We start from the raw sequence: 26,542 nt of genomic DNA, 5'->3' as shown, positions 1-26,542 counted from the left end.
GGCTACACCATTGAGAATTCTTTCCGGTTTCACCCAGGAGTTCAACAACCAATTTTGAACATGCCCCTCACTCAATTAATCCTGCACTGTATAAACAAAGTCTAAATACATTTTTGTTTAAAGTAAAACTTTTCAATGAACATAGCAAGTTTGATTGTTGAATTCCAACCAGCATCCTAAATTGAGTGTTGTCCTCCAGTCTCATAGATAGCCTAGTAACCCTCCACTACTGAGAAGCTCTTTCCCCTACTTGTCCCTGTCTAGGTATTGTGACTGCTCTTACGTGGCCTGCCTCTCTGCTTGCGGTGGCCAGTGTTATAGACAATCCCTGGTCTGTGTGTCTTAGTCGCTCAGCCGAGGTGGGAAAACACCTCGCTCAGGTGCTGAGGAGTAGGCAGCAGGTACGCTTCTCACAACTGACAACAGCTGCCACCACACACCAGCATGACCGCTCAGTAGGATTCAATCCCGTTGAAACAGGGATCTCTTGTTAATTACATAAGTAAATACGTTTAAGGATGGATGAAATATAGATTTACAGTGCCCTCTAATTATTGGGACAGTGAAGCATTTTTTTCTTCTTTTGGCTCTATACTTCAAAGGTTTGGATATGAAATCAAATAATGACTGAGGTTAAAGTGCAGGCTGTCACCTTTAATTTGAGGGTCTTTACACCCATTATGGGTGAACCGTTTCGATATTACAGCACTTTTTGTACATAGGCCTCCCCAGTGGAGCAAAAGTATTGGGTCAAATTCACTTGTGTATCATTATTCACGATTCATTCAGGATTATCTGTAATCATGGTAGCATCTATAGTGGGGCAAAAAAGTATTTAGTCAGCCACCAATTGTGCAAGTTCTCCCACTTAAAAAGATGAGAGAGGCCTGTAATTTTCATCATAGGTATACTTCAACTATGACAGACAAAATGAGAAAAGAACATCCAGAAAATCACATTGTTAGATTTTTAATGAATTTATTTGCAAATTATGGTGGAAAACTTTTGTTATTGACCAAATACTTATTTATCTCAATACTTTGTTATATACCCTTTGTTGGCAATGACAATAACGTTTTCTGTAAGTCTTCACAAGGTTTTCACAAACTGTTGCTGGTATTTTGGCCCATTCCTCCATGCAGATCTCTTCTAGAGCAGTGATGTTTTGGGGCTGTTGCTGGGCAACACAGACTTTCAACTCCCTCCAAAGATTTTCTATGGGGTTGAGATCTGGAGACTGGCTAGGCCACTACAGAACCTTGAAATGCTTCTTACGAAGCCACTCCTTCGTTGCCCGGGTGGTGTGTTTGGGATCATTGTCATGCTGAAAGACCCAGCCACGTTTCATCTTCAATGCCCTTGCTGATAGAAGGAGGCTTTCACTCAAAATCTCACGATACATGGCCCCATTCATTCTTTCCTTTGCACGGATCAGTCGTCCTGGTCCCTTTGCAGAAAAACAGCCCCAAAGCATGATGTTTCCACCCCCATGCTTCACAGTAGGTATGGTGTTCTTTGGATGCAACTCAGCATTCTTTGTCCTCCAAACACGACGAGTTGAGTTTTTACCAAAAAGTTATATTTTGGTTTCATCTGACCATATGACATTCTCCCAATCTTCTTCTGGATCATCCAAATGCTCTCTAGCAAACTTCAGACGGGCCTGGACATGTACTGGCTTAAGCAGGGGGACACGTCTGGCACTGCAGGATTTGAGTCCCTGGTGGCTTAGTGTGTTACTGATGGTAGGCTTTGTTACTTTGGTCCCAGCTCTCTGCAGGTCATTCACTAGGTCCCCCCGTGTGGTTCTGGGATTTTTGCTCATCGTTCTTGTGATCATTTTGACCCCACGGGGTGAGATCTTGTGTGGAGCCCCAGATCGAGGGAGATTATCAGTGGTCTTGTATGTCTTCCATTTCCTAATAATTGCTCCCACAGTTGAGTTCTTCAAACCAAGCTGCTTACCTATTGCAGATTCAGTCATCCCAGCCTGGTGCAGGTCTACAATTTTGTTTCTGGTGTCCTTTGACAGCTCTTTGGTCTTGGCCATAGTGGAGTTTTGAGTGTGACTGTTTGAGGTTGTGGACAGGTGTCTTTTTATACTGATAACAAGTTCAAACAGGTGCCATTAATACAGGTAACGAGTGGAGGACAGAGGAGCCTCTTAAAGAAGAAGTTACAGGTCTGTGAGAGCCAGAAATCTTGCTTGTTTGTAGGTGACCAAATACTTATTTTCCACCATAATTTGCAAATAAATTCATTAAAAATCCTACAATGGGATTTTCTGGATTTCTTTCCTCATTTTATCTGTCATAGTGGAAGTGTACCTATGATGAAAATTACAGGCCTCTCTCATCTTTTTAAGTGGGAGAACTTGCACAATTGGTGGCTGACTAAATACTTTTTTGCCCCACTGTACATTAATGTAGAAGTGTTTAGAAACATATTCTATTCTTATTTAAAATAAAAGTGACTCCAAAATGGCGCAGTACATTATTTACCATTAATTTCTGTTGGGCACAAAATCATCTGAAACAACCAAAACAAAGAGTCACAGGCTTGATGTAGTCGTTGCATGCTATGAATATGGGAACATATACTTTTTACTACACAAGAGCATTCGTACCAATACTTTATGATGTACAAAACAGCTGTAATTTCTAAATCCTTCACCTGATATGGATGAAAATACCCTAAAATTAAAGCTGACAGTCTGTACTTTAACCTTATAGTTATTGTTTGATTTCAAATCTTTTGGAGTATAGAGCCAAAAAGAAAAAATGCTCCACTGTCCAAATAATTACGGAGACACTGTAGCTGTAATTGGGGCTTGGCAATTACATTAAATTAATAAAAATTATGTGAGACGTATTTGAAATATCTTGATATCGCAATAATGGAGTTTAATTTAATTTTTGTATGAGCGTTAATGTCCACTTGTTCTCATGTCTATTTGTCTCGTCTCCTTCACTTCTTCTGCTGTGATTGTGCACCTTCCCATTTACACACACACGAAGCCCCTGCCACTCATATCAACAAAGAAGAGAGATCACTTCTTCCTCTCTGACAAATGGTTTCAACTTGCTATTTGCAATTGAGGTTTGGTCCAACAGAATAGGTCACATGGACACCGAAAGACATTGAGACATGATTTTACTTTAAAATAACTTAACCTTTCTAACAATGTCCTTTTTCTGTCTCAACTCTTCAAATTGCACTCAGAACAGACACTACTGAAACAGGAGCATCAATTAACATTGGTTCTGGAAAATGAATGCGCAGTTTGAACAAAGTGGACAGGCTAGCATGCTGTTCAAACAGTTGGAGATGGACAGAGGGGTGTGTTCATAACAGTTCAGCTGTTCTAACTTGTTAGCTAGCAAGCAGTGTGCATTAGTCTCCTGAGTGGCACAGCGGTCTAAGGCACTGCATCTCAGTGCAAGAGGCGTCACTACAGTACCTGGTTCGAATTCAGGCTGTATCACCTCTGGCTGTGATTGGGAGACCCACAGGGTGGTGCACAATTGGCCCAGCGTCGTCTGGGGTAGGCTGTCATTGTAAATAAAATAAAAATTCTTAACTGACTTGCCTAGTTAATTAAAGGTATTTTTCAGGGAGATCTGCTATTGGCTCCTTGATTTGTCGCTAGATTATGTTTTTCCGTGACGACATCACAGCACCAATTTGCCTTGCTGCGGTCCCCGATGTAGATTTTCACCCCCTTCCCTTGTGCTTCTACACCTGTGTGTGCGAAGTTGCTGTGACTTCTGTTGCATTGACAGCTTCTCCTGCTCTCATTTGTGGCAGAATTGGGAAAGTGGGAAAAGTTGTTGAATACTTTTCAAAACCATAGTAACCTTTGGTGTCATAACTCCCTGAAGGCAGCCTGAAAATATTTGAATTTGTTGCTAGAATCTTTTACCAATACACGTTGCTGGAGGGGTATGAAAACTCGCAAAAAATTTTGACAACATTGCTAATTTGGTTTAACTTGAAATATAAAGATGAGCTGGCTACTCACAAGCAAGTGGGCTTGTGCTTGAGAGATTGTTTGAGACCTGTTATTTTTTTAAATGCCTGCTACAAGAAGTTATTCGTTATTAGTGACTGTGCATTATGCATGGTTCTAGTTAAATTTGAGACAAAAAGGGCATTTTCATAGCCAGATCAGTGATTTTTGCAAAAATGCTGGTTTAAACCATTTAAATAAAAATAATTTAATTATTAGTGGGTCTTATGGTTGTGGAAGGATTATTTATCCTAGGTATAATTTCACAAGCACTGAATTCATTAGATTATTGCAGACTGTTTGAAATGCAGTGTGTAAAAAATATTGTGAAAATCCTGTAAATTTAAATCCAGATATGATTTTTATGCCATATCGCTGAGCCCTAGCTGTAATTGTCATTGGAGTTTGAACATTCACATTGAAGGTTTTACGATGGACATATCTTTATACAACTAAAGTTAGATTTTATAGATTTTTTGCTGTAGATGTGTTTACAATTATCTGGATTTTGAAAGCCTGTGTCATGATGTTTGTTGTGTCAACAAATCAGCATTGGTGTTTTTAAAGGGAAAGCGTCCTGTCAGTCTCATTGGCTTCAGTCTTGGAGCGAGGGTTATCTACTTCTGCCTTCAGGAACTTGCCAAAGATCAAGGTATAGCAAGCACACTAAACCCTTGCCTGACTTTATACATACTATAGAGTGTAACAAACCTAACAAACGTCAAATTGTATTGTTGCATTTAACTGAAATGCCTTCAAAGATTTTGCATAATCATCTAGGTATGCTTTTGATCTATTAATCAAAATATTCATTTTTGTGAGATTTTTGCCAGATACATGTCACTGCTTACACACACACACACACACACACACACACACACACAACTGCAATACAGAACTGTTCAAATTAGCAATATCTCTTTTTCTATCCTGTTGTACATGGTCTCAGGTTGTGAGGGCGTGGTGGAGGATGTTGTCCTATTGGGTGCCCCAGTAGATGGCACCGCCCAAGCCTGGGGGAGAATGGTCAAGGTGGTCGCTGGGAAGATAGTGAATGGATACTGCAGGTGAGAAAGATATCCCATCTTACCTTTGGGGGTGAGATTGTTGTCTTGGTGACACAAAATATGTATACAGCAAGTTTTGAATTTGAGCTATTGTCAACAAAAAATCTTAATGTATATGACCATTTCGAAATGAGAAAAATATAATAAATATTTTCATATGCATGCATTCTTTACCTACTAGGAATGGCATAAGTATGCATATAAAATATTTAGTCTCTTCATTGATAAAGAGCACTTTCAAGATACAAAGGTGCTGTGGTTTTTATTAATTGGTCCATCAACCTGTCAGAGGGGACTGGCTACTGGGATACGTGTACAGGGGTTCGTCGGCACAGCTGTCTGTTGCAGGGCTTCAGCCAATCAGCTTGAATGATCGCCGCATATTCAACGTGGATCTATCTTCTGTGGTGAGTTACACTATTGTACCTCAATTAGTCATTTCCAAATGAAAAGTGGCAGCTTTTACATGACATTACATGACACTACGTTTCAGCTTAGTCCATTTATTTTCTATCCAACACAGCATCATTGTGCTTTTGTTATTGCACTGACTGTGGTTGTTTAGCACTGAATGTTGTTGTTTAGCACATGCTGCTTAACAAAATAATTTGCCTGAAGTCACTGACTGCCAACTGTAAGCAGAGGGAGAATTCACACATCACTGTGCAGTACCGACTCGCCTGGTGATTTTTATTTTTTATTTCACCTTTTTTAAACTTTTCTGGGATATGTGGGACGGTCGCGTCCCACCTGGCAAACATCCAGTGAAAATGCATAGCGCCAAATTGAAATAAATTACTATAAAATTAAACTTTCAGGAAATCACACATACAATACACCAAATTAAAGCTACACTTGTTGTGAATCCAGCCAGCATGTCAGATTTCAAAAAGGCTTTACGGCGGAAACATAATATGCTATTATCTGAGTATAGCATCTCCGCAAACAAACACAGACAATCATATTTCAACCCGCCAGGCGTGACACAAAATGTAGAAATAAAGATATACTTCATGCCTTACCTTTGAAGATCTTCCTCTTTTGGCTCTCCAATATGTCCCGTAAGCATCACAAATGGTCCTTTTGTTCGATTAATTCCGTTGATATATATCCGAAATGTCCATTTTATTTGGCTCATTTGATTCTGAAAAACGCCGGTTCCAAAACGAGCGACATGAGTGCAAAATATCTCAAAAGTTACCTGTAATCTTGTTCCAAACATTTCAAATAACATTCCTGATAGAACTTTAGGTATTTTTTAACTTAAATAATAGATTACATTTAAGACGGGATAAACTGTTTCATACCGGAGAAAAAGAAAGTGGAGCGTGCTGTTCAGGTCGCACGCCTCTAACAAAGAGTACACTTCCCTCGAGCTTCATTCTGAACAGTGTTACTTCTTCTTTTCTCAAAGGAAAAACCTCAACCAATATCTAAAGATGTTTGACATCCAGTGGAAGGGATAGGAACTGCAAGCCTGCCCCTTAGAAATCTGGAATCCCAATGAAAACCCATTTAAAAGAGTGAATTTAAAAAATAAAATTAAAAAATCTGAATGGTTTGTCCTCAGGGTTTCGCCTGCCAAATAAGTTCTGTTATACTCACAGACATCATTCAAACAGTTTTAGAAACTTCAGAGTGTTTTCTATCCAAATGTACTAATAATATGTATATCTTAGGTTCTGGGCCTGGGTAGCAGGCAGTTTACTTTGGACACGCATTTCATCCGGATGTGAAAATACTGCCCCCTATCCCAATGAAGTTAACCAGGTAGGCCAGTTGAGAACAAGTTCTCATTTACAACTGCGACCTGGCCTAGATGGAGCAAAGCAGTGCGACACAAGCAACACAGTTACACATGGGATAAACAAACGTACAGTCAAAAACAATAGAAAAGTCTATATACAGTGTGTGCAAATGTAGTAAGATTAGGGAGGTAAGGCAATAAATAGGCCATAGTGGCGAAATAATTTCAATTTAGCAATTAAACAGTAGAGTGATAGATGTGCAGAAGATGAATGTGCAAGTAGAGATACTGGGGTGCAAAGGAACTAAAAAAACAATATGGGGATGAGGTAGTTGGGTGGGCTATTTACAGATGGGCTATGTACAGGTGCAATGATGGCTAAGATGCTCCAACAGCTGATGCTTAAAGTTAGTTAGGGAGATTTAAGTCTCCAGCTTCAGTGATTTTTGCAATTTGTTCCAGTCATTGGCAGTAGAGAACTGTAAGGAAAGGCGTCTAAAGGAGGAGTTGGCATTAGGGGTGTTATATACCCTTTGTTGGCAATGACAGAAGTCAAATGTTTTCTGTAAGTCTTCACAAGGTTTTCACACACTGTTGCTGGTATTTTGGCCCATTCCTCCATGCAGATCTCCTCTAGAGCAGTGATGTTTTGGGGCTGTTGCTGGGCAACACGGACTTTCAACTCCCTCCAAAGATTTTCTATGGGGTTGAGATCTGGAGACTGGCTAGGCCACTCCAGGACCTTGAAATGCTTCTTACGAAGCCACTCCTTCGTTGCCCGGGTGGTGTGTTTGGGATCATTGTCATGCTGAAAGACCCAGCCACGTTTCATCTTCAATGCCCTTGCGATACATGGCCCCATTCATTCTTTCCTTTACACGGATCAGTCGTCCTGGTCCCTTTGCAGAAAAACAGCCCCAAAGCATGATGTTTCCACCCCCTTGCTTCACAGTAGGTATGGTGTTCTTTGGATGCAACTCAGCATTCTTTGTCCTCCAAACACGACGAGTTGAGTTTTTACCAAAAAGTTATATTTTGGTTTAATCTGACCACATGACATTCTCCCAATCTTCTTCTGGATCATCCAAATGCTCTCTAGCAAACTTCAGACGGGCCTGGACATGTACTGGCTTAAGCAGGGGGACACGTCTGGCACTGCAGGATTTGAGTCCCTGGCGGCGTAGTGTGTTACTGATGGTAGGCTTTGTTACTTTGGTCCCAGCTCTCTGCAGGTCATTCACTAGGTCCCCCCGTGTGGTTCTGGGATTTTTGCTCACCGTTCTTGTGATCATTTTGAACGGGGTGAGATCTTGCGTGGAGCCCCAGATCGAGGGAGATTATCAGTGGTCTAGTATGTCTTCCATTTCCTAATAATTGCTCCCACAGTTGATTTCTTCAAACCAAGCTGCTTACCTATTGCAGATTTCAGTCTTCCCAGCCTGGTGCAGGTCTACAAATTTGTTTCTGGTGTCCTTTGACAGCTCTTTGGTCTTGGCCATAGTGGAGTTTGGAGTGTGACTGTTTGAGGTTGTGGACAGGTGTCTTTTTATACTGATAACAAGTTCAAACAGGTGCCATTAATACAGGTAACGAGTGGAGGACAGAGGAGCCTCTTTAAGAAGAAGTTACAGGTCTGTGAGAGCCAGAAATCTTGCTTGTTTGTAGGTGACCAAATACTTATTTTCCACCATAATTTGCAAATAAATTCATTAAAAATCTTACAATGTGATTTTATGGATGTTCTTTTCTCATTTTGTCTGTCATAGTTGAAGTATACCTATGATGAAAATTACAGGCCTCTCTCATCTTTTTAAGTGGGAGAACTTGCACAATTGGTGGCTGACTAAATACTTTTTTGCCCCACTGTATATGGGCAATTTGCTAGGTAGAGTGTTGGAGGATATTTTGTAAATGACATCACCAAAGTCAAGGATCGGTAGGATAGTCAGTTTCATGAGGGTATGTTCGGCTGTATGAGTGAAGGATGCTTTGTAGCAAAATTCTAGATTTAATTTTGGATTGGAGATGCTTAATGTGTGTCTGGAAGGAGAGTTTACAGTCTTACCAGACACCTAGGTATTTGTAGTTGTCCACTGTTACAGGAATTAAATTCCTCAATGTTTTAATACCCAATTAAAATTAAACACTCTGTCAATTCATAAGAATTTGTAAGACTTATTTGTATAAAATGGACAGAGACCAGTCTTTGAAATCAACCAGCTGCGTTTATTCTCGAGAGTACTGCCCATGATACATTTTATCACAGGTTATAAACTCAAAATGACGTCAGCGTTTTCTAACTGTTCCGTCTCTTCTTGACACTGGTACAAAGGCTGTATAGTTCTCAAGCCTTCCCACATCGTCTAGAGCCAAGGCCAGCCTGTGTAGATAAGCATTCTAGCCAGTCTGGTGATATAGTTCATTCATTTCTACCAAGGAACAGACAGTCATTGTTCTAATTCTTGATTATATTCAGTACTAGGATTAAAAAGAAAATTCATACATATACAGTAACATAATAGTATTCTGATTAGTCAGTCCTCATTGAAATGTATACATAATTAGTCATTATTGAAAAAAATTCCCTTAACATCCACATATTCAGAACCGTCCAGAGTAGTGATGCTAGACGGGTAGGCGTGTGCGGGCAGCGATCGGTTGAAGAGCATGCATTTAGTTTTGCTTGCATTTTAGAGCAGTTGGAGACCACGGAAGGAGTGTTGTATGGCATTGAAGCTCGTCTGGAGGTTTGTTAACACAGTGTCCAAAGAAGGGCCAGAAGTATACAGAATGGTGTTGTCTGCGTAGAGGTGGATCAGAGAATCACCAGCAGCAAGAGCGACATCATTGATATATACAGAGAAAAGAGTCGGTCCGAGATTTAAACCCTGTGGCACCCCCATAGACTGCCAGAAGTCCAGACAACGGGCCCTCCGATTTGACACACTGAACTCTATCTGAGAAGTAGTTGGTGAACCAGGCGAGGCAGTAATTTTGAAAAACCAGAGCTATTGAGTCTGCCGATTTTAAGAATTTAAATAAAGGTGAAATAAATAAAAAATGCCTTGGCCAGGTCGACGAAGACGGCTGCACAGTATTGTCTTTTATCAATGGTGTATATGATATCGTTTAAGACCTTGAGCGTGGCTGTGGTGCACCCATGACCAACCCGGAAACCAGATTGCATAGCGGAGAAGGTATGGTGGGATTCAAAATGGTCGGTGATCTGTTTGTTAACTTGGCTTTTGAAGACTTTAGAAAGGCAGGGTAGGATAGATATAGGTCTGTAACAGTTTGGGTCTAGAGTGTCTCCCCCTTTGAAGAGGGGGATGACCGCAGCAGCTTTCCAATTTTTAGGGATCTCAGACGATACGAAATAGAGGTTGAACAGGATAGTAATCTGGGTTGCAACAATTGTGGCGGATAATTTTAAAGCCGGTCCAGATTGTCTAGCCCAGCTGATTTGTAGGGGTCTAGATTTTGCAGCTTTTTCAGAACATCAGCTATCTGGATTGGGTGAAGGATAAATGGTGGAGGCTTGGGCAAGTTGCTGTAGTGGGTGCAGAGCTGTTGACCGGGGTAGGGGTAGCCAGGTGGAAAGCATGGCCAGCTGTAGAAAAATGCTTATTGAAATTATCGATTATTGTAGATTTATCGGTGGTGACAGTGTTTCCTAGCCTCAGTGCAGTGGGCAGCTGGGTGGAGGTGCTCTTATTCTCCATGGGCTTTACAGTGTCCCGGAACTTTTTGGTGTTTGCTACAGGATGCAAATTTCTGTTTGAAAAAGCTAGCCTTTGCTTTCCTAACTGCCTGTGTATATTGGTTCCTAACTTCCCTGAAAAGTTGCATATCGCGGGGGCTATTTGATGCTAATGCAGTATGCCACAGGATGTTTTTGTGCTGGTGAAGGGCAGTCAGGTCTGGAGTGAACCAGGGGCTATATCTGTTCTTAGTTCTACATTTTTTGAATGGGGCATGCTTATTTAAGATGGTGAGGAAAGCATTTTTAAAGAACAACCAGTCATCCTCTACTGACGGAATGAGGTCAATATCCTTCTAGGATACCCGGGCCAGGTCGATTTGAAAGGCCTGCTTACTGAAGTGTTTTAGGGAGCATTTGACAGTGATGAGTGGTGTTCGTTTGACTGCGGACCCATTATGCACTCAGGCAATGAGGCAGTGATCGCTGAGATCCTGGTTGAAGACCGCAGAGGTGTATTTACAGGGCAAGTTGGTCAGGATGATATCTAAGAGGGTGCCCATGTTTATGGATTTGGGGTTGTACCTGGTGGGTTCCATGATAATTTGTGTGAGATTGAGGGTATCTAGCTTATATTGTAGGACGGCCGGGGTGTTAAGCATATCCTAGTTTAGGTCAAATAACAGTACAAACTCTGAAGATAAATGGGGGGGAAATTAATTCACATATGTTGTCCAGGGCACAGCTGTGGGCTGAGGGGGTCTATAACAAGCGGCAACAGTGAGAGACTTATTTCTGGAAAGGTGGATTTTTAAAAGTAGAAGCTTGAACTGTTTGGGTACAGACCTGGATAGCATGACATAACTCTGCAGGCTATCTCTGCAGTAGGTTGCAACTCCACCCCTTTGGCAGTTCTATCTTGGTGGAAAATGTTGTAGTTGGAGATGGAAATTTCAGACTTTTTGGTGGCCTTCCTAAGCCAGGATTCAGACACGGCTAGGACATCGGGGTTGGCGGAGTGTGCTAAAGCAGTGAATAAAACAAACTTAGGGAGGAGGCTTCTGATGTTAACATGCATGAAACCAAGGCTTTTGCGTTTACAGAAGTCAACTAATAATAGCGCCTGGGAATAGGAGTGGAACTAGGGGCTACAGGGCCTGGGTTAACCTCTACATCACCAGAGGAACAGAGGAGGAGTAGGATAAGGGTACGGCTAAAGACTATAAGAACTGGTCGTCTAGTGCATTGGGGACAGAGGAAAAAAAGGTGCAGATTTCTGGGCATGGTAGAATAGATTCAAGGCATAATGTACAGACAAGGGTATGGTATGATGTGAGTACAGTGGAGGTAAAGCTAGGCATTGAGTGATGATGAGAGGTTTCCTCTCTGGAGGGACAAGTTAAGCCAGGTGAGGTCTCCGCATGTGTGTGGGGTGGGACGAAAGAGCTATCTAATTAATTTTGAGCGGGACTGAAGGCTCTACAGTGAAATAAAACCGTAAAAACTAGCCAAGACAGCAGTAGACAAGGCATATTGACATTAGAGAGAGGCATAAAGCAATCACAGGTGTTGATCAGGTGTGATCCTTTCATCCTCTAAATGCCCATTGTAGCTTCATGACGCTACAGGCCTCAATGCCTCCACGGCCTTGGGAATGGAGTTAGAGGCCAAGCTATTGAGATCTGAAAATGTTTACTATTGAGCTGCCGGGAGGCATTGATTGCGTGAGTTTTTCAGCAGACTGAGGGTTGAGAAGACTTCTAGCTATACAATGGCTGTGTTCAATAGTATATTTCAGTTGGTGTCAGGCAACCTTGTACTTTCTCTTGTTTGCCAATACTGTCTATAAACCCTTTTATTACTACAACATAATAGACATGTATTCATAATACACCATTTATTTCAAGTTTAAGGAAAACTATGTTAAGGTAACTGCAGCTTGTACTGTCAGTTCACGGCGAGGCTTAGGTATTCAGCCACCACCCCCATGGACTGTCATATGAAAAGACAACCTTTGACAGAAAATCATCACGGTAGATTTAAATTTTTATTTTAAATGTAACCTTTACTTAACTAGGCAATGCACAAAGGACAACTTGGAGAGCATTACAACCTTGATATGTGTTGAATATGGTCGGGATGATACCAGTGTCGTGGCAAGGAAACAGAACACGAAGCATCATCAAATCATTATCACATGTATTTATTTTCCAAGCTATAGCACACCAATATTTTACATACAGCAGGTTTAGAGGACCAGAGAGTTTGGTCTGCCTCGTGTTTTCATTTTTGCCATGACAAAATATTGCGACACTGGTATTGTCCTGGCCCTACTGTTTGAATGGAAATGATGGAACTCTACAGCATTATGTTTTACATAAAGTTGTTTGTGGGTTATAAAGTGGCCTATTCATGGCAAAACTTCAGTTACCACAATGTGATGTAATTTCCAGTTATTAAAACATGTCCATGGTATGTTTTTAATTTCCATCGGTTAAAGGGTGAAAATGTGTCCACAAAGCCCACTTTTCCTTCTTTGCACATATTCAAATTATTTTTACCCCCCTTCTTTTAGGTGAAAGGTCACTTGGACTACATGCGTCAGATGGATACCATCCTCGTAGCAGTGGGCGTGCCCACCAGAGAAGTTCCAGGAGCTGGGGGTGGACCTCTTCAACCACTCACTATGACCGAGAGAAAACTGGACATAGCCATGATCCAATCAATACAAGGGGATGTGGCTGAAAAGCTAAAACTGGTTGGTTCTTTGGCTGGAGCAGGTGAGACTTGCATGGGTGAGGGAGGGCAGCTGGAGGAAAAAGAGCATATGGGAGACGGTTGGGATATCCCCGACATATCAGATCTGTTGGACTCGCTAAACGAGATCGATGTTGTTTCAACTGGAAACATTCTTGAGGGCAACCTGCAACAGAGTTCTGAGGGGAATGCCACCCATGAGGACAACAGTGCACCTTCCCATCTAGAGTTTGATGGATGGGGAAAAGAGCTGGAGGAGATATGGGGGGAGGGAGTGGAGGGGACAGAGTCTGACACTGAACACACGTCCTGGAGTTGGGAGGACACACGCTGGACTCCCGAGCACAAACACATGGGACCAAACAGGCGGACATAGAAGGTTACAGGACCAACTGCCTCACTGCAGTTTGTCTGCCTCTTCTCAACTTGAATTACCAACAACATCCCAATCGTGTGTGGAAAGACCTCCTTTACCTTAACAGCACACTCGGGTGCCAGAACACTCACCTAAGGCAGCCGTACCACAAACGTAAAAGAAAACCATTTTTTATTTAACTATGGCAGTCTAAGTTTTGTCAATCATTTCATTTACAAGTTAATCTGTTGCATAATGTATAGTGTGTTAAAGTATTGTCAGTTTTATGTAGGCAGGATGTAAATTAAAAACATTTAATTACAACACATTTAATTATAGACATCCCCCACTTTTATGGATATAAAGACAATGCAGCATGAATGAATTCTAACTATATTCCTAAATCCCTCCGGTCGATTATTCCATCTGTTGGGGATTATGGTTATCACAGTGACGTCGCCCGGTGATTCTCAGTGCCTAGCTCTTCCTCATCCACTCCTGCCCTGTATGCTAAATTACACCTTCTAGATAATTTTTACATCTTGCTACCAACCCCAACAAGACACACCTTCCTCCAATGTATGGTGGTCATACGTTAGTATGTAACACAGCATCTGTTCATGCTCCCTTCTCCATCGTCCCCTTCAGTCCAGCGTGTCCACCTGATTAGGCAGCAGCAAGGGCAGCTCAATCCCAGCATGCTCTGCATCATACAAGTTGACGGCGTCTGTGGCGGTGGCGGGGGGCTGTCGGGGATCGGAAGCCAGGGAGGGGGGCTCTGTGGGCAGGTTGGGCTCACCAGAGTTGCAGAGGGAGAGCTCCGGCGAGGGTCTGTGGGGCGAGCGGGTAGAGCAGCAGGGCAGCAGTCGCCCCAGGGCCCGTTTGAAGTCACGCATGAACAGCGGGTAGATAATGGGGTTCATGGTGCTGTTACAGTAGCCCAGCCAAGTGATGGCATCGAAGAGTGCCGGGGGAACACACTCGCATACCGCCTGACAGGTGAGAGAGAGGGCAACAGACAGGCATTGGGGTTGTGTTCAGTATGTACACAACATTTTAAGATTTTGTGAAACAGAAGTGTTCTTATCAGAAATATGTAGCTTGTCGGAAATATAGTGCCTATCATAAGTATGCACCCCCCTTGTATTTTTTGTTCACGTTTTGTTGCGTTACAAAGTGGGATTGAATTTTATAGGGGGTCACCGATCTACACACTTTTTTATATAAATGTTTAGAAATTAATGAAAAATATTTTAACTAAAAGGTTGCATATGTATTTATGGCAAACCTAATTAATATACAGTGCATTCATAAAATATTCAGACCGTTACAGCCTTATTCTAAATAAATAAAAACATTCATCAATCTACACACAATACCTCATAATGACTAAACAAAAACAGGTTTTTAGACATTTTTGCTAGTTATTAAAAATAAAAAACTATTAAATTCACATGCACTACCTGTCAAAAGTTTTAGAACACTGACTCATTCAAGGGTTTTTCTTTATTTGTACTATTTCTACAATAATAATAATAGTGAAGACATCAAAACTATGAAATAACAATTGTAATCATGTGGTAACTCAAATCAAATCAAAATCAAGGTAACCAAGGAAGTGTTAAACAAATCAAAATATATTTGAGATTCTTCAAATAGCAACACTTTGCCTTGATGTCAGCTTTGTACACGCTTGACATTCTCTCAACCAGCTTTACCTGGAATGCTTTTCCAACAGTCTTGAAGGAGTTCCCACATATGCTGAGCACTTTTTGGCTGCTTTTCCTTCACTCTGTGGTCCAACTAATCCCAAACCATCTCAATTTGGTTGAGGTTGGGGGATTGTGGAGGCCAGGTCATCTGATGCAGCACTCCATCACTCTCCTTTTTGGTCAAATACCCCTTACACAGCCTGGAGGTGAGTTGCATCATTGTCCTGTTGAAAAACAAATGATAGTCCCACTACGCCCAAGCCAGATGGGATTGCATATCGCTGTAGAATACTGTGGTAGCCATGCTGGTTAAGTTTGCCATTAATTCTAAATAAATCACAGACCGTGTTATCAGCAATGCACCCCCACACCATAACACCACCACCTCCATGCTTTACAGTGGGAAATACACATGCAGAGATGATCCGTTCACCCACACCACGTCTCACAAAGACAGTGGTTGGAACAAAAATCTCCAATTTGGACTCCAGAACAAAGGACAAATGTCCACCGGTCTAATGTCCATTGCTCGTGTTTCTTGGCCCAAGTCTTCTTATTATTGGTGTCCTTTAGTAGTGGTTTCTTTGCAGCAATTTGACAATGAAGGCCTGATTCACGCAGTCTCCTCTGAACAGTTGAAGTTGAATTTGTTGGGGCTGCAATTTCTGAGGCGGTTAACTCTAATGAACTTATCCTCTGCAGCAGAGGTAACTCTGGGTCTTCCATTTCTTTGGCGGTCCTCATGAGAGCGAGTTTCATCATAGAGCTTGATGGTTTTTGTGACTGCACTTGCAGAAACTTTAAAGGTTCTTGAAATGTTCCGTGTTGACTGACCTTCATGTCTTAAAGTAATGATGGACTGTCGTTTCTCTTTGCTTATTTGAGCTCTTCTTGCAATAATATGGACTTGGTCTTTTACCAAATGGGTATATCTTCTGTATACCCCCTACCTTGTCACAACACAACTGATTGGCTCAAACGCATTAAGAGGGGAAGGAATTCTGTAAATTAACTTTTAACAAGGCACACTTGTTAATTGAAATGCATTCCAGGTGACTACCTCATGAAGCTGGTTGAAAGAATGTCAAGAGTATGCAAAGCTGTCATCAAGGTGAAGGGTGGTTATTTGAAGAATCTGAAATATAAACACTTTGGGTTACATAAAAATAAAAGAGAATTTCACCTTTATTTTACCAGGTATGCCAGTTGATAACAAGTTCTCATTTACAACTGTGACCTGGCCAAGATAAAGCAAAGCAAAGCAAAGCAGTGCAACACAAACAACAACACGAGTTACACATGGAATACACAAACATACAGTCAATAATAAAATGGAAATGGAAAGTCTGTATGCAGTGTGTGCAAATGAGGTAGGATAAATGAGGTAAGGCAATAAATAGGCCACAGTGGTGAAATAACTACAATACAGCAATTAAACACTGGAGTGATAGATGTGCAGAAGATGAGTGTGCAAGTAGAGATACTGGGGTGCAATGGAGCAAAATAAATAACAGTATGGGGATGAAGTGGTTGGATGGGCTATTTACAGATGGGCTATGTACAGGTGCAGTGATCTGTGAGCTGCTCTGACAGCTGGTGCTTAAAGTTAGTGAGGGAGATATGAGTCTCTAGCTTCAGTGACTTTTGCAGTTCGTCCCAGCCATTGGCAGCAGAGAACTGGAAGGAAAGGTGGCCAAAGGAAGAATTGGCTTTGGGGGTGACCAGTGAAATATACCTGCTGGAGCGCGTGCTACGGGTGGGTGCTGCTATGGTGACCAGTGAGCTGGGATAAGGTGGGGCTTTACCTAGCAAAGACTTATAGATAACCTGGAGCCAGTGGGTTTGGCGACGAATATCTGAGAAGTAGTTGGTGAACCAGGCGAGGCAGTCATTTTGAGAAACCAAGGCTATTGAGTCTGCCGATAAGAATGTGGTGATTGACAGAGTCGAAAGCCTTGACCAGGTCGATGAATACAGCTGCACAGTATTGTCTCTTATCGATGGCGGTTATGATATTTTGTTTCATTGTTTTGATGTCTTCACTATTATTCTACAATGTAGAAAATAGTAAAAATGAAGAAAAACCCTTGAATGAGTATGTGTTCTGAAACTTGACAGTAGTGTAAGTATTCAGACCCTTTACTCAGTACTTTGTTGAAGCACCTTTGGCAGCGATTACAGCCTCGAGTCTTCTGGATATAATGCTACAAGCTTGGCACACCTATATTTGGGGAGTTTCTCCCATTCTACTCTGCAGATCCTCTCAAGCTGTGTCAGGTTGGATGGGGAGTATCGCTGCACAGCTATTTTGAGGTCTCTCCAGAGTTGTTTGATCGGGTTCAAGTCCGGGCTCTGGCTGGGTCACTCAAGGCCATTGAGACTTGTCCCGAAGCTACTCCTGCGTTGTCTTGGCTGTGTGCTTAGGGTCGTTGTCATGTTGGAAGGTGAACCTTTGCCCCAGTCTGAGGTCCTGAGTGCTCTGGAGCAGGATGTCATCAAGGATCTCCCTTTACTTTGCTCCGTTCATCTTTCCCTCGATCCTGACTATTCTCCCAGTCCCTGTCGCTGAAAAATATCCCCACAGCATGATTCTGCCACCACCATGCTTCACGGTAGGGATGGTGCCAGGTTTCCTCCAGACGCAACGCTTGGCATTCAGGCCAAAGAATCTTGTTTCTCATGGTCTGAAAGTCCTTTAGGTTCCCTCTGGCAAACTCCAAGTAGGCTGTCATGTGCCTTCTACTGAGGAGTGGCTTCCACCTGGTGTCTCTACTATAAAGGACTGATTGGTGGAGTGCTGCAGAGGTGGTTGTCCTTCTGGAAGTTTCTCCCATCTTCACAGAGGAACTCTGGAACTCTGTCAGAGTGACCATTGGGTTCTTGGTCACCTCCCTGACAAAGGCCCTTCTCCCTCGATTGCTTAGATTGGCCGGGTGGCCAGCTCTAGGAAGAGTCTTGGTGGTTCCGAACTTCTTCCATTTAAGAATGATGGAGGCCACTGTGTTCTTGGGGACCTTCAATGCTGCAGAATTGTTTTGGTACCCTTCCCCAGATCTGTGCCTCGACACAATCCTGTCTCGAAGCTCTACAGACAATTCTTTTGATTTCATGGCTTGGTTTTTGCTCTGACATGCACGATCAACTGTGGGACCTTTATATAGACAGGTGTGTGCCTTTCCAAATCATGTTCAATCAATTGAATTTACCACAGGTGGACTCTAATGGAAATGAGATGCACCTTAGCTCAATTTTGAGTCTCATAGAAAAGTGTCTGAATACTTATGTAAAGTATGTTTTTCATTTTTAATACATGTGCAAAAATTTATGAAAACATGTTTTCGCTTTGTCACTATGGGGTATTGTGTGTAGATCTTTAATACATTTTAGAATAAGGCAGTAACGTAACAAAATGTGGAAAAAGGGAACAGGTCTGAATACTTTCCGAATGCACTGTATTTTTACTTACCCAGAATTTGGTTGTTCATCATTGCTAGACAACCTTTTAGCAGTTATGTCCTTGAGCTGTTCTTGTCTATTAATGTTCTGTATTATTTCATGTATTGTGTGGACCTCCGGAAGAGTAGCTGCTGCTTTTGCATCAGCTAATGGGGATCCTAATAAAATACTAAATACCAACTTGACAGAGCTTGAACAATCTTTGAAAATAATTATGGGCAAGTATTGTACAATCCAGGTGTGCAAAGCTTAGAGTCTTAACCCCCCAAAACTCAGCTATAATTGCTGCCAAAGGTGTTTTTTTTGTGTTGACTAGGGGGATGAATACTTATCTATTCAGAATATATTAGTATGTTACTTTGTAACACAAAATGTGAAGAAATCCAGGTGGAGGGGGGTTGTTAATACTTATGATAGGCACTGTATGTATCCAATGGAAATATGTAGCCAATAAGAGGTAAAACAAAATATTATTTCAAATGCTCTTTTCATCAGTGTACAGCTACTGTAATTGGGCCTGAGTAGAACATATATATGTAAATTAGGGACATAACCCATAGAAGGGTGAGAAACTGGCTCACTATGGCATATCAGAGAGAGAGAGGATGGAGACTGCTGTTGGAGGAACGTGTCCTATCTTATCAAGATGGAAGGAGGCAGGGAGTGAGAAGGTGAAAAAAGGGAGGGGGTGTTCACATACCACATGGAGTGTGAAGGGAGGGGGGAGGAAGGCAGACACTGAAACCTCTGTTGGCTATATTCTGGAAGAGTGAAGTGAGGGACACAGATGGGAAGTGAAATGGCTGGATCATTGAAAGCCTGAAAGCAGGACAACAATAATTACCAATTTATATTAAATCATTTTATGTTACACGCTGTGCTGACACCTTTCCCAGTCAGAGGAATAAGGTAACCTCAGAGTTGGAGCACAGACAAAGGGAAGCTTAATTGCTATAAGATGATGCATCAGGCATTGAATTTATGTGATCCAGGTTCTGTAATACAGGGAATTAATTTCAATGAATAGGCTGTACACAATGAACATAAGGAGAACAGATCGACAATATACTGTGTGCTTGTGGTTTGCAAGTTTCGACCCTGAGAAGATGAGCAGCAACCAATTTAAAGATTTCTATTAGTCTCAGCTCTGAGCAGCTAACTGATCCCATAGTGTTTTGGCTCATCGTTCATCCTGGAAATCCCTCGATTTAAGATGTTAAGAGAGTCCTTTGAATCTAAAAGTTGACAGCAACAAGGCACAATATCATTGATAAAGAAAAATAATGGCCAGATTTGATTACGCATCCTATAAGCCTATTTCATTTATTAACTTGGACATAAAGTGCAAGTTTGGAAATTGAGATTTCACTAGAATTTCAGAAGAACATGTATACTCTTCCAAGCTTGACATTAAAGGGATAGATTGCTTAAATTGCTGAACTATCCCTTTAATCCAAAGGCTCACCTAGTCTGAGCCACTGACCTGGGCCATGTTGGTGATGAAGAAGGGTAGCCAGGCGCTGAAGAAGAGGCCCAGCAGGACTCCCAGGGTCAGACTGGCCTTCACTGCCCTCCGGCCCTGCCTGTGGGCCAGCCGCCGCTCGCTGTTCACTGACAACTGAGGATAGAAGGACAGACAGGGCAGTAAGAGATAAGGACTGCATCACAATGTGTCCAAAAACCTAGGTATTTAAATTGACATGGTAGCTACAGGTCCACATTGTTACATGATTCTTAAAACTGTTACACACGTTTGCGGCATGCACATTTTCAAGGATTTTCAAATGAACTCAATGGAATTAAAACAATAATTCCAGGGTGAGTACAAATCTAATGCATAGAAAGTTCACTATATAGAAACAGCAAATGGGTATAAATAGCTGTAAGTATTATGTAACAATGTGCACTTACTCTGTACCTAAGAGCTACCATGTAAATACTTAGGTTTTAGAATTGGAGTGGCGAAAGAAAATAAACTATAGCTTCCACCATGTTGCTTTCAAGAGAAGAAGATGACACACTTTAGATGCATCCTTGGCCTGGTATTGTCAAGGAGTCTGAAAAAAGTTAACGCTTGCATTTAACAAGATGTAATTATCACATTGAAAGAGATGTGACGTGTTGCTGAATACATTGAAAAGTCTGCGTGGAACAACATTGTTATGAATTATTGTCCTTGGCACTCAATCTCAGGAGTGGAGATGCAGACCCTTGACTACATAAATACAATGCAAGGTCTGCCATTTATTCTAACAAGCAACCACTTTACCTTCAACAGGCGCCATCGTCTCTCCTCCCTCTGTCTATTTCAGATGTTTCTTTTCTGAATTTCAAGCTCTTTCCTCATCTTAAACTGTCTTTCACTTATTTCACTCTATTCCGTTTCTTTTATTTTAGTGGATGTAAGAAAATGTATTCAGTGTGTCAATTCCTCAGCTGCCCACCTCACTTTAATAGAGGGGAGATCAACGAGTGCAAAGTGGCAAGGCCAACTCTCACACACACACACACACACACTTACCTACAGTGCCTTCAGAAAGTATTCATAACCCTTGACTTATTCCACACTTTGTGTTACAGCCTGAATTTAAAATGTATTAAATGGGTTTTTTTCTCACCCATGTACCCCATAATGACAAAGTTTTTAGACATTTTTGCAAATGTATTTGAAAATGAAATACCAAAATCTAATTTACATAAGTATTCACAACCCTTTGCTATTACACTTCAAATATCTTTCATCATCTTTGAGATGTCAATACAACTTGATTGGAGTCCAACTGTGACCAATTTTTTTGGACATGTTTTTAGAGAGAAACACACCTGTCTATATACGGTCCCACAGTTGACAGTGTATGTCAGATCAGAAAATATACCATGTCCAAGGAACTGTCTGTAGATCTCTGACATATAATTGTGATGAGGCATATATCTGGGGAAGGATATAAACCAATTTCTAGTGTGTTGAAAGTTTCCAAGGGCACAGTGGTCACCATCATTGGAATACTGAAAAAATATGGAACTATCCAGAACCTGCCAGAAGGACAACAATCTCTAAAGCATTTCACCAATCTGGGCTTTATGGGAGAGTGGCCAGACGGAAGCCACTCCTGAGAAAAAGGCATATGACAGCACGCTTGGAATTTGCAAAAAGGCATGTGAAAGACTCGGAGCATAAGGCAAAAGATTCTGTGGTCTGATGAGACAAAAATGTAACTATTTGGCCTGAATGCAAAGCGCTATGTCTGGAGAAAAGCAGGCACAGCTCATCTCCCGTCTAACACCATCCCTACCGGGAAGCATGGTTGTGGCAGCATCATGCTATGGGGATGCTTTTCAGCAACAGGGACTGGGAGACTGGTAAGGATAGAGGGAACAATGAATGGAGCCAAATACAGGCAAATCATTGATGAGTACCTGCTTCATAGTGCAAACGACCTTAGATTGTGGGAGAAGATTTACGTTCCAACAGGGCAATGACTCCAAGCTTACAGCCAAGGCAATGCTGGAATGGCTTCAGAACAAGAATGAGTGGCCCAGCCAAAGCACAGACTTAAATCCCATTGAAAATCTGTGGCAAGACTTGAAGATTGCTGTTCACCGCCACTCCACATCTATTTTAATAGAGCTTGAGAAAATCTGCAAGGAAGAATGGGAGAAAATCACCAAATCCAGATGTGCAAAGCTAATACATACATTCCCAAGACAACTCAAAGCTGTAATCGCCACCTAAGGTACTTCTACAAAGTAGTGATTCAGGGGTATGAATACATATGTATTTCATTTTCAATAAATTAGCTAACATTTCAAAAAACATGTTTTCGTTTTGTAAATAAATGTTGAATTCAGGCAGTAACACAATAACATGTGGAATAAGTCAAGGGGTATGCATACTTTCTGAAGGCTCTGTAACCCACCCACTCCACCTTTAAAGAGGAACTGCCTTTAAAAAGCAATGAATCCCTTTGAAAACAGCCTATGTGGCAACGATATGAGTCAAACAGTTATTCTAGTGTCAAAATGTGCTACATGTGTAAATAGGATAATTTTGGTCATAAAGTAAGTAGTCTAAAACGAAGTTTAGAACATCCGTGCATCACAGCGGGTAAATGAAGGATGGGTTTTGATTTGCTGATTTCCATTTGCCTAGTAACATAGGGTGATCAGCTGCAGTGATTGTTCTCTATCCAATAGCATAGACAGTGAGAGAGACCTGCCCCAGCAGCTCTGACTTTGTTTGCATAAGACAACACATAGCAAGACATTGCAAATTTTTTTACTTGAGAAATACTGCGCCAAACACCTTAGATTTAAAATTGTGCAACTATATCATCCTCCAAAAAAATCAACATTTAGTACCGATTTCATGAGTTATCTTAGATTCATTCTGGGGATTTTGAGGAAGTGAAATAGGCTTCCACGTCTACAGTGTCTCATGGAAGACAAACATCATTAACCAAACGCAGAATCAGTCAGGAAACACACCTCCAAGACTGAAATCTCGTTTTTCTAATGAGCAACATAAAAACACACGTGCCGATCGGCATTTGTTCAGTTGCTCTTTAATCTCACCTTCTTGATTCATCTCCCAAGTCGGCTTGTCACCAAAAGCACTCACAAACTTCTACAGATGCACAATCGAGAGCATCCTGGCGGGCTGTATCACCGCCTGGTATGGCAACTGCACCGCCCTCAACCGTAAGGCTCTCCAGAGGGTAGTGAGGTCTGCACAACGCATCACCGGGGGCAAACTACCTGCCCTCCAGGACACCTACACCACCCGATGCTACAGGAAGGCCATAAAGATCATCAAGGACACCAACCACCCGAGCCACAGCCTGTTCACCCCGCTGCCATCCAGAAGGCGAGGTCAGTACAGGTGCATCAAAGCTGGGACCGAGAGACTGAAAAACAGCTTCTATCTCAAGGCCATCAGACTGTTAAACAGCCACCACTAACATTGAGTGGCTACTGCCAACACACTGTCAATGACACTGACTCTACTCCAGCCACTTTAATCATGGGAATTGATGGGAAATGATGTAAATATATCACTAGCCACTTTAAACAATGCTACCTTATATAATGTTACTTACCCTACATTGTTCATCTCATATGCATACGTTGATACTGTACTCTATATCATCGACTGCATCCTTATGTAATACATGTATCACTAGCCACTTTAACTATGCCACTTGGTTTACATACTTATCTCATATGTATATACTGTACTCGATATCATCTACTGTATCTTGCCTATGCTGCTCTGTACCATCACTCATTCATATATCCTTATGTACATATTCTTTATCCCCTTACACTGTGTATGACAGTAGTTTTTTTTGGAATTGTTAGTTAGATTACTTGCTCGTTATTACTGCATTGTCGGAACTAGAAGCACAAGCATTTCGCTACACTCGCATTAACATCTGCTAACCATGTGTATGTGACAAATAAAATTTGATTTGATTTGATTTGATTTGAAGTCAATGGCCGCTTCCTAATTATCTTAGCTAGATCACCACATTTGTTTTCCTTCATGACAACTGGGTCGTTCCACCAATTTGGTCACTTTTAAGCAGTGTAACTTAGGGGGGAAAAAGGTTTAAATTCACCTAATTTGAACATCCTATCATTAAGAGCACCTGTTCAACTTAATAAAAAACATGTTTTCCCATCTCAAGAGGTTCAATAAAAAATGTACTATAGTAAGTGCCTATTAAGTTCCGAATAAAGTAGGGTTGATTGAAAGAGTTGACGACTTCATCTTAAATCAACCATAAATCCCCTTATTGTGTGAAACAGGGAGTGGCAATTTTTTTATTTTTTATTGTTAAAACATTTCTAGCTTGTCTATCTATGGACAATGGTTGACGCGTTATGGTCTATCAGGTCAGTTTTCCACCAGAAAATGGTCAAAAAGAGTAGAACTAGCTCACCTGCTTTTACACTATGATTGACTATAAAATGAGAGTTCAGTTCACATAACAGGGTTGACCTTAAAATAATAATTAATCACATTAATAAATAATAATTGTCATGAATGACTTTGTCAAAGCAACCAAATAACTAAGGCTTTACAATGATGGTGAAAACTTGGAGACATTTTGGGGTTACGTGGGTTAAAATCTTCCAGTCACAGAGAGTCCATGGTGGGACATGGATGTTGAATATGTTGAATATGAATAATATTTAAAAAATCAGATTTATTGAATTCTCCATGTGGTCTATATTAAAGGGGTACTTCATTTCATATAACTGGCTTTTACAATTCAATATTGGAACTCAATTTCTATAAAAATATCAAAGGGCACTCTTTTTGTGGAACGACCCAACTGATCTGAGAGGAAGAAAAGGCATCATGGTGGAAATCTATCCAGGCACACAATGATCATGCAGTGACAGTTTACACAGCTGTGAGATGTAGCCTCAATGTATCTCCCTTAATTTCCTCTACAACTCCCCTCTTCCTCTCACCGGTACTTGGTGTGACATAGAGCGCTCCTGATTGTAGTCTTCTCTGTCATGGTGAGCATGTCCCGCGGCGCACCCACCTGGTGAGGGAGGCTGAGAAGGCCCTCTGGGCGAATGTTGCGGGTACGGAGGGTGACTTAGCGCCGCCACTCGCCTTGCCTGTCTCCGTGCCACCAGGAGAATCCGACAGTAGGTGAAGCAGATAGCGCTGGATGGCAGGAAGAAGGTGAGGACGGATGCCACCAGGGCAAAGGGTAGGGTGACCCGCAGACAACACTGGAAGGACAGGCCATCAGCGGGTGACAGCTGGAAGTAGGAAGCGGGGTACCGCAAGCTTAGCTCTGGGTATGTGCTGATGTTGGCACTGCCAGCCCAGTGCATTGGGAAATGGTGACTTCGGTGACCCAAGCTGTGCCAGTTCATCTTGATGGGCAAGAAGGAGGCGAGGGCGGCCAGACCCCAGGCCCCTCCCACCAGAAGCAGGGCCCGGGGAAGCGTCATCCTCTGCTTGTAACGTAGAGGCGAGATGATGAGGAGGTAGCGGTCCAGGCTGATCACACACAGGTTGAGAATGGAGGCACTGCAGCACATGACGTCGAAGCAGAGCCACACGGGGCAAAAGCCCGGCGACAACACCCAGGCCCCGCACAGCACATTGAGCATGGCTGGCGGCATCACCACCAGCGCCACCATCAGGTCCGACAGGAAGAGAGACACCAGGAAACAGTTGGAGGTGTTGCGTAAGGAGCGCTGGGCAAACACCAGAGTGATCAGCAGAGTGTTTCCACAAGCCGTCATCAGGATGATGAGGGTTAACATGCACGCCAACAGCCACGGACCGCTGCCACTGATGCCCCAGGCACTGCTCGTGGACAAGCTGCCATTGGAGCTCCCTAAAGGGTTAACAGCATCCACACCTGCTGCCTCTAAGCCAGTTAAGGCAGAGTCGCCCATAGCGGTAGTTGACATTGGTCAATGTGAGAGCTTCCCTGTTCCTCTCCCAGTCTGTGAACACGAAAAGTTGCTGTGAAGCGCAAAATGTATGTGACTTCTGGTGCTTGTTAGTGCCGCTAAAGCTTTCCTGACACTTGAGGAGAATAAAGAGAAGCCACCGAAGTCCTGTGTTGATCATCCATTCACCACATCCTTCCCAAGGTTAAAGAGGAGCCTGTGAGTCATTTCTCTCTCTTAAGTGTGAAAATCTCCTCTTAACACTGCGATCAGAAGTGCCAACACCGTTTCCATCTCTCCATCGTGTCAAA

General features: G+C 42.1%; 2 protein-coding genes across 2 annotated transcripts in view; one reads left to right on the top strand and one right to left on the bottom strand.

Annotated features, from left to right (window-relative positions):
* The window catches only part of tmco4 (transmembrane and coiled-coil domains 4), a 19,809-nt gene extending 5,432 nt beyond the window's left edge, over positions 1-14,377 (top strand). Inside the window, exons 10-14 of the mRNA XM_024399652.2 lie at positions 265-401; positions 4,577-4,661; positions 4,959-5,076; positions 5,366-5,483; positions 13,099-14,377. Coding sequence (XP_024255420.1) covers positions 265-401; positions 4,577-4,661; positions 4,959-5,076; positions 5,366-5,483; positions 13,099-13,656 — 1,016 coding nt within the window. The 3' untranslated portion in view covers positions 13,657-14,377. The remainder of the gene's footprint in view (positions 1-264; positions 402-4,576; positions 4,662-4,958; positions 5,077-5,365; positions 5,484-13,098) is intronic.
* LOC112232542 (5-hydroxytryptamine receptor 6-like) lies at positions 14,280-26,542 on the bottom strand. The gene is made up of 3 exons (XM_024399577.2): positions 25,300-26,542; positions 20,287-20,461; positions 14,280-14,627 (listed from the first exon to the last, which is right to left on the bottom strand). The coding sequence occupies exons 1-3, from the start codon at positions 26,247-26,249 to the stop codon at positions 14,280-14,282; spliced, it is 1,473 nt and encodes a 490-aa protein (XP_024255345.1). The 5' UTR covers positions 26,250-26,542.

This window comes from Oncorhynchus tshawytscha, linkage group LG16 (assembly GCF_018296145.1).
Source record: "Oncorhynchus tshawytscha isolate Ot180627B linkage group LG16, Otsh_v2.0, whole genome shotgun sequence".
Lineage (NCBI taxonomy): Eukaryota > Metazoa > Chordata > Actinopteri > Salmoniformes > Salmonidae > Oncorhynchus > Oncorhynchus tshawytscha.
Note: the sequence above shows the minus strand (reverse complement) of the source record. Positions and strands in the feature narration are given on the sequence as shown.